Raw genomic sequence first — 14,240 nt, forward strand, 5'->3', positions numbered from 1 at the left:
GCAGCAGAAATACGAAATCGATTTACTGTCCTGGAGGAAGTTCATTTCCGAGGTCAACGTGCAGCGTAGCATGGTATAAAATCAAGAGACACGATCAGTTTGTTTTTTTTTAAAAATGAAAGATACCTTTTGTAGTGCCACGATTTATTTTAAAAACTGTCTGCATCTATTATATATCGATGGTATAAGATAGTTTTATGTAAAATGTTTGAAAAAAGAGCACTAGAATAGAACGTTCTGCAGTAAAAAAAAAAAAAGGGTTAAAATCCTGAGGGAGGTGGGACGAGTTACCTTTCGTGCAGAACCTACTCGCAGGTACAGCTCGCATCGATTGGGATATAAGCTGAGGTGCGCGATAGCGTGACATGTCGGTGAATCAACCACGTCACGCACATCCAAGTTACCTCCACTTGTTTCTTGCACATGGGAGAAATGCTAGGGCTGATCGAAGTTGGTGAAGATATTTAGAAAGAAATAGATATTCTTCCATATAAATAACCGTATTCGTTACAACTCATTTGTGGAAGATGACTTACGATTTCTGACTTGGCAGATTTCCACCTTAGAATTCTTGTCTGTCTCCGAGGCTGCAGGAATACCAGCACGCATGTTTGAGACCGTCATCGATAGCGATGTCGTTTCCAGGAAACTACGTAAGCCTATTTGACGAGAGACGTGAATGCACACAAATCTGTTCATGAATTATTCACTTCCGACGGATTCAACATAATATTTAAAATGCGACGACGTACTTCGGAGGAAAACAATTTTGTCTTCACAGAAAGAGAAATATATCTCGTATTCATTACCATCACCCTTCAACCGAAGAAACAATTTGAATCGTGGCGAGTCACGTATTAAACTGAATTAACGCCAAACTTCCGAGTGTCTATCTGCAATGCAGATAATTTGCAGATTTTCCTTCCCTGTTACGAAGTGAACTTCTTGCGCTGCAGACCGTGTTCCTCAAACAATAAAAATGTACTTTTGCCTTCATTTCTTGCCGCAAATGAGTTCTACGCAACACTCCTAACATTACAAGATCGTGCTAGCGTCTTACCTGCGTGACAATGAACTGCAACCTTGCCCTCCGTCAAAGCGAACGCCATGACTTTGACCATATCAAGAATACTTGTTAAGGTCGCCTCGCCGTAGTCTCTCCAACCAAAGTTGTAAAAATAGACTGAAAAGATGAAGCAAAAATTAATTGCATTAGCACATACATTCGAAATGAAATTCCCTATTCTACCATTCTTCAGCAGTATAGTATTAGTAATTAACTCAATAGAACTAATTTATTTAGTATTAGTTTAGTAACTGATAAAAAAAAATCGTCCACGATCATAGGATTGATTAATTAAGTTTTTTGTTTTTAAGTCCACTTTATGCACAGAAAGGCTAATCTAGACTGGTCTACAGATTAAAGTGGGGTCCGAACCACTATGTGCCTCTACCGGGTATCGAACCCAGGATCCCTTCATTACAAGGCGATGACATTACCACTACTCCATCGGTGACGCCCCAAGATCGCACAGATCTATAGATTCTATTGTCATAGCATTCAGAGTTAACTCTGTATTGAGGATTTTTGAAATAATAATAAAAAAAGCATTAAGTTGTGATCACCGTCAACATCTACGAATACGAATACGTGTTACTGTCCTTGATCTGACAACTGAATTTCTGCTTCACTATTATCTGTTATCTACTAATACTTTTTCCATTCCAACTTATAATCAAATTAATACATGGGAAGGAGAGGCGAAGGGTTAAAAGCCTTCGAAGTGTGATTTGAACAAAGCACCTCCTCGGCGATTGACTCACCACCGACTCTCCGACATTTCTAAACCCGAAGGCAAACGGCTGCAACAACAAAAGCTTTGGTTCTCTTTGCTTTCTACAAGATAAATTAATCCTGACCATCTTTGCCAATTTCCTTTAAGTCTATCTCAACCAAAGCCCTGCAAACAGACGTTGTCATTTATTCATATTCGTCTGGTCGCCAAGTTTTCCTCCAGCCTTATGCTTAGAACCCCATGGATAGTTTTCGCGCCCCGAGCATTAGAAAAAGTAAGCAAGATCCAGATGGCTTGCTGATATCGAAGTTTTCCCCCTCAATTCATACACTTACTTAACGAGTTACGCAGTCATTGTTCCCAACATTTAGATTTTACTACTCAGAGTTTTCTATCTCAACCTATTCTTTTGAGTGAAGAAAGTTTTTATACTGTTCAGAAATGTGCGTCAAATTAAAATAATTATTCGAATGGAGCATTGGAACTACAGATGAAACAATTTCTAATGTTTGTTTTCTACCATGGTTGTCAGAAAACTTCTGTATCGTAGAAACTTCCAATTCCACTGACCCCAAACATTTGAATAAACCGAGTGAACTAAAACAGGTTAAGCATAGTTGAACGAAGCGGCGCCGAAAAAAGTTTTGCAAAGTTTCTCGCTAATTTAGTACCAGAAAAATAATTTCAAGCTTTTTTGTTCTCGTAGTTTTTACTTTCATAATAATAAAGGAAAATAACCAAATCTAGACCCCACTCCCTAAGCCGGACCCCCTTCCTGTTTCCGTAAGTAGGTGCTGCCTAAGTAACGTGCAAGTATCAGGTGCTGTAGTCCGACATGACTTGTTTTTGCGTAAATGAAAGTTTGTACATCGGTGCACAACAGTGGGAATTTTGCTAATTAAGAGAGAGGTAAGTACCAATCTTGTTACAATTTAGGCACTAGTAAGTATTGTACTTTGAAATTATGGTATTGGTTTGTTTGAAGATACGTGTGCTTTTATTGTATAAACAATAAGACTCCACGAGTAAAATGCCCTAAGTAGGACCCCTCAAAGCAAAGGGTCGTTACTCGTTAGTAAAGTCCTTTTACATATTGTTTCAGATGTTCAAGGGAAAAGGCAATGCAGGTGGGAGAAGGTGAGATGTCCAACAAATGGAAAGGGCGATTGACGCAGTTAGTATATTGGTAGTCTATATTATATTACTTTTGTACATCTATATTCTTTATGCAAGCTCAATAAATGTAATTCATTTATTACATATCACATATTAACATTTCTTTGCGTCTTTTCCAATTTTTGGAACTTGTTAAAGGAGGGGTCCGACTTTGGCCACTTTTTTCACCGTTGTTACTTTTCGTCCCTTTTTACAGAAATGCTTACTAGCAAAGCATCATGCACTTTAAGGTGGATTAAGTTACTCAAAACGTTAGCCAACGTATCAAATAACCCATTTTATTAAATTTCTAACAGAAATAATATGCCATAATGATACCAGGGATGAAAAACAAAACTGAGGTACTACTTTGGTCACTTTCCTCTAATAATAATAATTATTATTATTATTATTTAGTTCCTCTACATTGCCAATCTGAAATTTCTTGAAAAGGTTTTCTCGGGATATCAATCAGGTGATTTCCGGATAAGCTTCCGAGAGCTAACGCCACACATCTTCAGGGATTGAAGTGAAAAGTGAAGATGAGAGTGGCGTTAGTTCTTGAAAGCCTATCCAGAAATCAGCTGGTTGATATCCCGAGGAAACCTAATCGTTCACCTCCAAGAAAACTTCAAGAATTATTTATGAAATTTCATGTGGAAAAGATCCCTTTGGATCAGGGTTGTTACAAAGGTCCAGGAACCCATAAATTCTCATGAGTTTTATTGGGTTCCGTGACAGGACCGGAATCTTTCTTCTCGCACAATTTAAATTTTGTCCAAGTTGCGTATTGTTTAATTTTAATATCGAACTTGGACCGTATTAAAAATTGATCCTGAAAAAAGGTTCAGAGACAGAATTGAAGTACTGGGTGAGTCTTTTAAAAGAGGCCCCGTGGAAAATGCGTTCCTTGCTTGTAGGCAACCCTGGTACACCGAAGAGAAGAGCGGGGTAGAGAACAGTCCAGGATATGTCATGTCATGTTGTCGAATATGCTTGGCACCGATATCCTGGACTGTTCTCTAACCCGCTCTTCTCTTCGGTGTACCAGGGTTGCCTACATGCAAGGAACGCATTTTCCACGGGGCCTCTTTTAAAGGACTCACCCAGTACTTTAAAGATAAAAAGGTTCTTTATGGTCCAGAGCCCATTCACTCTTCCTGATTTTCTCTCCTGGACCGGAATTGAATTTATTTACAATTCCCTGACCTTTAACAACTCTGCTTGTGATACTACAGAGACCTTTAGGTAGGGGCTTGTCTTGTTTGTGCGCAATGTCCAAGCTCATGGTTGCTGTGTTCATTACGGTACGGACTGTACAAATAAAAACAAATCAATCATACAAGCATGAAGTAAACCTATACAGGGTGTTTAATTCATCGAGCTCGATTACGAAAGCTATTTATCGACAAAAGCTTAAGAAGAATTGAACAAAATGGCTTTCTCAAGAACACAGGAAATGCAAGAGTAGGTTACAAATGGTCAGAGATCGTGTTTTCTGATTAGCCCAAGAGCGCTTCTATCCACAAAGAAGACATGCAGCTTAGAACGAAAGCTATTATGTTTAAATTGATTTTCTTTGGTGTTACCTTTGTAGCTTAGCAACCGTTACTATGATAACTGACCGAAGGTTCATTAACTGGCCATTTGACGTGATCGGCAGGCGTTCTTAACTACAAATCCATAGGTCACAATTTTATTTGCGTTAATTGTTGCGCTGAAGAAAGGGCGAGAAATGCATAATTAATCCATCCTCAAGGCAAACCATAAAGACAACAGAAACTAAGTATCTTGTAACTAAATTATTTTTTTACTTGATTCAATCCTCAATGGAAATGTAGGTAAATACCTCCTCCCTCCATTCAAGTTTCTAAAAACACTATGTATAAGCAACGTATTTCCTGTCATCCATTGAGATAATACTAAGAAAATTAGTGTTGATTGTAATTTGCAGATGTAGGACCCACATACGAAATGCTTGTTGATTGAGGTCTATCGGGTCTCGGAAATACGGTGCTCTTTCTCGACCCAGCAAGTCTCACCCTAAGTTCTTACTGCCGGCGTCGTGGCGGTCAGCGTAATGCGCTACGAAGCTAGAGGTCCCGGGTTCGAAACCTGATCTTGCGTGGTGTATCGTACTGTTTGTACACTCCTGTTAAGATAAAGTGGCACATACTTTCAACTGTTCAATCCTATAAAGAGGACCACTTTATGTGAACAGGGGGTACCATCGCCAAATTCATACATCTTCACTGTCGCGATTAACCAAGGAGGTAGAAAAGCTACGTAAAATAATAGAAATAGAATAGAAGTTCTTACTAGTTACGTGACTACAGCCAACTATGCTCCTGCATAGAGCAGGTCTCCCAGTCTCTAGACACATGGGGGCAACCCTGAGGGCAAAGGCAGCCGGAGCGTGGTGCCGATCACATCACCTCCATTATGATGGAGAATGTGAGAAACCCTACCACTATATCACCTATGCGCCTTCATGGGGCGCTATGCAATGCAATATCTTTATTTTTTAAAAAAGAAATTACTTGTACTATTTGAACATTTAATAGCCTTATTACCGCATTTCTTTTCGATACACATGAAAAATATCCGTAACTCACATCAGCCACGCTTACCGTATTTTTAAAAGTTTGGTTACAATAAGTAGAAAGTCCGCAACATTTAGTCTTCATTTACACTTGAGCGTAAATCTGGTTCATTATTCAAAGGTATCTACGAGTAGTTGCCCACGTGAAGTTACAGGTCTCCTAATGGGCGCCTCTCCAGCTGGCGGATAGGTGAATGCCCACTAGATATAGTGGATACTGGGCAATCAAAATACCCATGGCGGACCAAAACCAGAACTGCTGGCCTGCAGTTAGTAGAGGGATTTACCTGGTCCTCCAGGTTTGGGGTTGGGCGTATGGCCAACTCCCAGACCCGATAAAAGAACCTGCAGTTACGGAAACAACGCGACAGTCTCGGATGAAGGATGGAAAGAAGAGGAGACAATCCCGGCAAGGAAAAAAGAATAATGCCATTACTATAGCAACATGGAACGTAAGAACCATGAAGATAGCAGGAAGAATGCAGGAAATAGCAGACACAGTAATGAATAACAAAATAAATGTAATCGCTTTCCAAAAGATAAGGTGGCATGGAAGAGGAAGGATAGATAAACCCAAATGCACAATGTTATACAGTGGAACAAGGGATAAAGTAGGGTTCACTGGATACATAATAACCAAACAAATTAGAAGAAACATCTTGCAATTTGAACCAATAAATGAACGTATACGTAAATTGAGACTTAAGGGCATGTTCAGAAACATTACCACGATAACGGTGCATGCCCCAACGAACGAGAATGTTAGTAGTAATGGGAGACTTTAATGCTAAAGTAGGGAAAGAAAATTTCATGAAGGGAATAGCTGGAAAGCAGACACTACATGAAGAAACGAACGAGAATGGGATGCTCCTCAGTCAGTTCGCTATAAGAAACAAAATGGTGATAAAAAGCACATTCCACCCACATAAGAACATACACTTAGGTATATGTAAGTCGCCTGACAATACAGTTAACCAAATTGACCATGTTTTGATAAATGCAAGGCACTTTTCATCAATACTGGATGTCAGAAGCTGTAGAGGTCCAAACTGCGATTCAGATCATTTTCTTGTAAAAGGAGAAACTAAGAGAGAAGTTAAATAAAATTTACAAGAGGAAAGGAGATGTAAGGAGGAAATGGAACTCAAGATAGTTTTAAACAAAGAGAGATTAAAGAAAGTATTGAGAAGAAGTTACTAGAAAGAAGAGCAATGATACAAGAAGAAGAATCAATAGAAAATAAATGAGAAAGAGTAAAATATATATTAACCAAACAACCGTAGAAGTAATAGGAGAGCAAGAGACCAGAAGAAATAAAGAGTGGTTTGATGATGAGTGCAGAAATGCAATATAGAAGAAAATGCATCACGAGAAAAAAATGCTACAAAGGAAAACCATGAATAACAATGAAAAATACAGAGATCTGAGAAGACAAGCAAATAAAATATGCAAGAGAAGAAACAGATGATACAGAGTAAGCTAGGAGAAATTGAACACTTGAATGAACAGAGTGAAACCAGAAAACTCTATGCTGCCATTAATATAATGACGAAAGGATACAACAGAGACAAATAGAATGCAGAAATAAAGAACGCGAAATAATAACAGAAGAAAATGAAGTGATCAACAGGTGGGTAGAATACTTCAACGAACAACTTAACATAGAAGAAGCAGAAGAGATACCAATAGAGACACAAGGAGACGAACGAAAATACAGAAATTAATATAGGAGCACCTAGGAAAGAGGACATAGATAATATGATCAAAAAGTTAAAATCCAAGTCACCTGGAAGTGATGACATTGTGGCTGAAATGATATAGAATGCAGAAGGAAGTATGATAGAAGAAATAACAGCTCATTAGCAGCATATGGAATGAGGAGAAAATGCCTGCAGAGTGGAGAATCGATATCATGCGTTCTATACATAAAAAATGAGACAAATTGGAAGACTCAAATTACAGATGCATAACATTACTGAATGTAACATACAAAATACTATCAGAAACCTTAAATGAGAGAATAAAGACTACACAGAGAGAATACTAGAAGAATATCGGTGTGAATTTAGATCAAATAGAAGTACAACAGACCAACTATTCGTAACAAGACAGATAATAGTTGGCGCAGTGGTATCGTCTTTGCCTTGTAATAAGGGGTCCCGGGTTCGATACCCGGTCGAGGCACAAGTGGTTCGGATCCTACTTTAAACTGTAGATCCACTCCCGATTAGCCTTACTGTGCATAAAGTGGACTTGAAACAGCAACTCAAACCAAAACAGATAATAGAAAAGCACTATGAACATGATGTAACCCTCTACATGCTTTTTGAAGAATTTCAAACAGACCTTTGACAGTATAAGAAGGAAAGAATTACTGCAGATCATGAGACAATTAAACTACCCAGATAAAGTAGTGAGACTAATAAAAATGAGCATACAATAGCAAAATTTAAAGTTGGAAATTAGATAACCACTCCTTTTGACATCAACAGCGGAGTAAAACAGGGAGAGGAGCTCCTTTTCAACATTGCACTTCACAGAGCCATTAGTACAGTCAACGGCAAAGATAATGGTAGGCAAATGTCCACCGCTATTTTAATTACTATTTTATTCTACATCCTTTGTTGTGTTAAGAAATGAAACTATGTTGGTTCGAAGGAGGCATTGTTCTTTGCTTATGGAAGTCATTATTTCAATTCACTGTCATCATATTGAATAATTCAGACCGAATGAAAATGGTGGTGGACAATTCGCCTACTGTTTCTTTCGCCGTTGGGTATACAATTAACAAAAGGCAGACTGTATTTACCAAGACTAGTCAAATCTGGGCCTATGCAGATGATGTAACAATCATAGCAAGGACAGAAAATTCAATGAAACAAGTATTTCAAGAACTACAAAAAGAAACAGAAAGTAGGATTACAGGTAAACACCGAAAAGACAAAATGTATGATTGTATCACCTAAAAGCCGATATAGCATACAGCATACAAATAGAGGATACAGAAATACAAACAGTTCAAAGCTTTAAATACCTGGGAATGGTAATAGATAACAACAATCAAATGAGCAAAACAATTTTGACAGATTACAAGCAGGCAACAGAGCATACCTACGCCAATCTGCAGTTACTCAAGAGCAAGCTAATCGACTGGACAACTAAAATGAAAGTATATAAAGCGTTAGTGGGACCAGTAATTACGTACATCTCTGAAGTGTGGACTCTCCCGAAGGAAGATTAAAAACTACATGTGAGTTCTTGAAAGAATAATAATCAGGCAAATCTATGGACCCATGAGGACGAATGATGAATGGAGAATCAGAAATAACGAAGAAATAGATGGAACACTCTATGGACAAGATATAGTTAGATTCATTAAATCACAAAGAATCAGATGGATGAGGCACGTCGAAAGAATGGGACAGGAAAGATTGCCAAAGAAAATAATGAAAGAAAGAATGTATTCGAAGAGGAGAAGAGGGAGACCAAAATCAAGATGGAGGGATGAAGTCATCCAGGACCTGAAGAAGATTAAAATAAGAGAATGAGAGAGAAGAATGCAAAATAGAGAAGACTGGATGTACGTCGTGGAAGAGGGCAAGGCTCACCAGGGGCTGTAGAGCCAGATCGTAAGGTATCTACTAGTTGATATAAAAATGTCAGCTTAATGATTCTTCATTTATAGAATTGTGTACGAGTGCAGCTTGGCAAAAAATGCAAGCACCAATTTTTCTCCAATACTATACCAGACTAGCCAAAATATCTATCACGCACACTTCTAAAGTATGGGAATTAGTGTGATCAGAACTGTGGAGACCGAAAAAGGTTGAGCAGTTTATACATGCATTCGTCTCCTACACCAGAGATCGGTGCATATCACAATGTTTCGGGTTGAAATTCCATTATGCGAGTCTGTAAGAGAAGATTCTAGAGTGCCAAGCTACGCAAGTATTAATAGCTTCGATGCATCTCGTGTAGAGTTTTAACGTCCTGTTAAGTGTTAGTGAAGCTTTGACTACTGGAGTTACGGGAAGGTTTGAGAGCGTGTAAATTCTCTTTGTCTCTAAGTAAACGACGTGTACGTAAACCGACAACTATTGTAATGTAAATTAATGTGGTCTGTGAATTTCCAGCTGGTACTGAAATCCACAATTATTTGTCGAGAGGAAGAAAACTTTGCAGAAGGGGGATACACACAATCGCTGAAAATACATTAACATAGAAAAGTAATGCATAAAAAACTTGGCATGGTAAAACATAAGAGAAACTGTTTGTAATATATATCCGGCCTTGAGAAGGGGGGTAGGGATCATCATGGCCACTCACCTATGCTCCGCGCGACAAATTTCTTATTTTTGTTATTTAGAGTTACTTCTCTGCCATTTTTTTGGCTAATCGCACGACAAACATACATGGACGACAACACAAGTCCCACAGAAATATGATACTGGTTGCGAGTCCAGCTGAGCCTTGTTGACCTGCAGCATTCTAATTACGGGGGTGTACTAAGTGGAAGCGAGGTTGACTTTAGGGTGCCTTCAGTGAAGGTTACCCCTTGCACCCTAATAAAGAATAACTAAATGCATCAGGGGTAATTCCACAGAAAGTGAGCTTAGATCGTCTCGACCGTAACAGTACATAAAAAGCAATCATCTCTTCATAAATACAGCATGATAAAAATAATCAAGCATATCATTTAGTACTAACGGTCAACAGTCTGGAATGTGTTCTTACGAATTCCACTTTGAAGTGGTAACCAAGAGAGAAACCTAGAAAGCACTGTTACGATCGGGACAAACAAGGCTCACTTTCTGTGGAATGGCTGTCAGTATTAGATTTTTTGATTTGATTATTTTACTCCGATTTTCTGCCACTTTTGGCTAATCACGAAGATGAGGATGGGTGCTGATATTATTATTATTATTTACCTCAATAGGGTTACAATTAAGCCATACAGCATTTCATTTAGAACAATATTAATACAAATAATAACTTGATGCCCTATGTAGTAAAAAATATACAATGCTACATCTAAGGAAAATGAGATGAATTTACACGAGTATGTAGAGTGTTACGTGAAATAAAGAAAGTTTGAGTGTTACAGATATTTAAAAGAAACGAAGTATGCGTTGGGGGTTAGCATTTAAAAAATATCACTGCGAGTTAGAATTTATATGCATGTGAACGTGGAAGACGACAGAACTGTGATTAAATTGATGAAGGGACACTCACAAAGAACACCCATGCACTGGCCAAGATTCGAACCTGGACCCCTGGCATCGTAGCGCGCTGAGCTAACCACTCCGCCAGGGAGGCCGGCTGGCGTTACATCAGTATTAATATATTTTCACACACACACATGCATATCAACACCTTTATTTATAGGATAATATTTATTAGTGCCTAATTAATAAAAAGAATTGCACGGATTGTGGTGATAGGACTCATATGGCGCAGGCGTCCCAATTACTAAATATTCAAGGCAGTAGCGCAGTTGTCCTTCACATTTTGCCACTTCCCCCCCCCCCCCCCCTGCACTGGCCTCTTAATGCAAAGTCTTCTCCACCAAGAAAAAATAAACTGTCCTTGCCTCCAAGTTTTGGGGTTAAGTTGCATAACCCTAGAACTGGCTCTTTCCTTCGTGGAATAAGTATCAGATTCTCCCATTAATTTTGGAAGGAGAGAGATTGAAAACTAAAACGTTATAACATGGTTAGTTACCGCCAAGAAGTAGAAAAACATGAGCAGTGAATGTTCTACAGAAACATTCAAGGAATGAAAAGGTTTGGCCAAGTTCGGGAGACCTTGGATCTGCGGCATAAAATACTTTCTCGAAAACAACATCTGAAAAGTTATTCCTGTTTAGAAACCTTCCTAGAGGAACTTTGTCTTCGCCTGTTGATTGTTCTGATGTCTGGATTTTCGTGAAAGAAAATAGACTTCTTCGTGGCGTGGAGTTTCATAACTAAAGAGCAAATTAGTAGGGGTGAATTAGTTTAAAATTGAGTGATTTTGGGGTAGCAAGTAGGAGTAGCTAAAAAAACAACCTTGGATCCTCCGTTAGTCGTTAATCCGCCAGTGCACCCAAACAAAAAATTGACAAGTTGTCGTGAAAATCTAGAGGACAATGTGTATTTTACTAGGTGTAAGACAGGATTTGTTTTTAATGCTCAAGGATAACTTACAAATAGAAATATATGTTTTCTTTGTTTTTCATGAATATGATCAAATACGTGCAAATAAATGTGGCACTTACTATTGTTGCGCATGAATACATTCGGATCGTAGGTGAAGCCGCTGTCTTCTAACGGGCTTCCACAACTCGCATGTTCCCCTGGCTTCTGAAGATTGATTACAGTGTTTATGTCCAAGCTAAAGAATACGAAATATGCATTATTAATATTCACATATTAAATAACAAAGATTAAACAAAAATTCACACTGTGCGCCTTTTCTCCCCGTTGCTTACAGTTGGTAGTCTGAGGAGGATCGAGTTATGTTGCAAAAGAGAAACTAATTATTTACATTACTAAATGTAACAACCCTTTACTGTATAAGTGGTTCGAGACTTGAACGCACTCTCACATGATACAACGAGATCAGATTCGATAGGTATCTTCAAGAAAATATTAAGAAGAAGCTTTGCGGAATGATTCTATATACTTATATTCTTAGTTTCAGTTGTCTCTATTTTAAAATACTTTTAATTACAAATGTTCATCAGTAAAACTCTATGAATCAACGTGGAAATTAGGGTGAATATTCCTCCATAATGCCAATTTCAGGACAAAAAGTGTCATAGGATAATAATTCGAAGTTTGTGATTGGTAATCGGCTTGTGAACAATAGAGGTCACGCAAGCAAATATTTTACGTGTTGGCTGAAAAGCACATCTGAAGGTCAAGCATCAGGCGATAGTGATGTTTTTCGGATGTAGAATTACGTCTGGCAAATTGTATTGACTGCTTGACTCGCTATATTACCACGGATGGTTCCGAGGTTTGGCTATAGCATGTTCCTTTAGGTTTGATTTCATCAACGTCATTCAGTCATCTTTCATACCCGTCGTCATGGATATCTAAATATGTAGAAAAGTGACAAATTCCTAAAACTTTGACACACATTCACAAAATCTCTCTTATCTTAAAGTACGGATCATCTATCATGAGCATGCAATGTCCTGAAGAGGGTGACGAAGTAAAATTTGGTTTTCAAATTATTATTCCTATATATATATTGCTATATCACGTTAAGGGTGTGCACGTACCCTGCAGTCTTAAAACGCACATTGTCTAGATAAATAAGTTACCACAAATTCACATGAGGTATTTATCTTATACCAAAACTAATAAATATATGATGATAAATTAATATTTTGCCAAATCCATGACGTGTCTTGTGTGAAGTGCTCTAAGCAGGAATCCCTTCACATACCTGCGGACCTAAACACAATTGGAAGAAAGAAGTAGTTTGTATTCCATATCTCGCAGATTGCTAATTGATCGAGATGGAAGTTGTAGTGGTACGCAAACCCATTACAAATACCACCAAATACATTTCAAAGGAAAAAATTGTGTCTCGTCAAAATGTGACGCATACGTGTACGGATATTCATTCAGCAATGAAAATTATAAACCTCCTTTGCCTACTTTTGTTTTAATGTGGCCTTTCGTGTGCATTAATTACCTCATTACACCTGGTCACTATTCTCAACGAAATTGTAATAACTTCAACATGTAAAAGACTAACGAAACAATAGTTTTCTTCAGTTTCTATAAGAAATATATTAAATGAAAACAAGTCTCATGGGAAGTTTCATGCAAAATAGTTGATTGAAATATTACGAAATTGTACATAAAACCAAAGGATTAATCAGGTGAATAATCAAAATATACCAATGAGTTACAGAACTTTTAGGTAATTCAAATTAGGGGGGAAAGTTCATTATGAAACGTTGAATTATTTGAAGTTCTCTACCTCTGTTCAATTAAATCCGTGGTAGTCTGATGCTAGTCCATCACCTGCGTAGTATAAGAAATGAGTGACATGATTTGCACAGCGATCGACCTCTGTGTACTTAGTGCCATGGCGTGAAGCGGTAGTGTGTGTGTGCATGTGTGCGAAACCATGCATGATAAGGTGTCGTAGCAACATGAAATAAATTGAATGCATTCATGCATGTGTTACATGCATGAACATGTTTCTTCCACCTGTCAGATTCGCAGTGATACGATAACAATGCGATGAGTATTTTGATCACACACAGAAAACAGTAGCTGATATATCAAAATCTGAATTTTGTTACTTTTTTGAAACATTGGGTGGTATTAATAACAATAAGCAGCTGTTTACTCAGTGAGTACTTACTCTCTCAATGAGTACCTTCTCCAGTGGTGATAACATACATCTTGATTTGACAAAGGTAGTACGTTCTTAGTATAAAAAAAAATAATAAATTAAGGGGGAACCCCCTGAGAATGTCCACCTCCACCCGCATACTTTCAGGAGTGTGCCTTTATATATAAAGCAGGGAGTCAGTTTGCTCAGAATTTACCGGTGTCCTCGTTTTTTTTTTTCACTTTATTCATATTAATACACATGTTACAATAAGTATATAGTGTAAACATATTTGGGTTATAAATTTGAGTATCAATACTTGCTCTGGTAGCCAGAATAAGTCTTTTTTA

The 14,240-nt window shown here is 38.0% G+C and overlaps 1 protein-coding gene across 4 annotated transcripts in view; it reads right to left on the minus strand.

Annotated features, from left to right (window-relative positions):
* Positions 1-14,240, minus strand: part of LOC145983876 (protein tyrosine phosphatase domain-containing protein 1-like) — a 130,115-nt gene that overhangs the window by 40,213 nt on the left and 75,662 nt on the right. For all 4 annotated transcript variants that reach the window (XM_083116947.1, XM_083116946.1, XM_083116948.1 and 1 more), the window contains 2 exons: positions 11,810-11,925; positions 1,061-1,183 (listed from right to left, as the gene is read on the minus strand). In XM_083116947.1, coding sequence (XP_082973073.1) covers positions 1,061-1,183; positions 11,810-11,925 — 239 coding nt within the window. The remainder of the gene's footprint in view (positions 1-1,060; positions 1,184-11,809; positions 11,926-14,240) is intronic.

This window comes from Lepisma saccharinum, chromosome 2 (assembly GCF_977018435.1).
Source record: "Lepisma saccharinum chromosome 2, izLepSacc3.1, whole genome shotgun sequence".
Classification (NCBI taxonomy): domain Eukaryota; kingdom Metazoa; phylum Arthropoda; class Insecta; order Zygentoma; family Lepismatidae; genus Lepisma; species Lepisma saccharinum.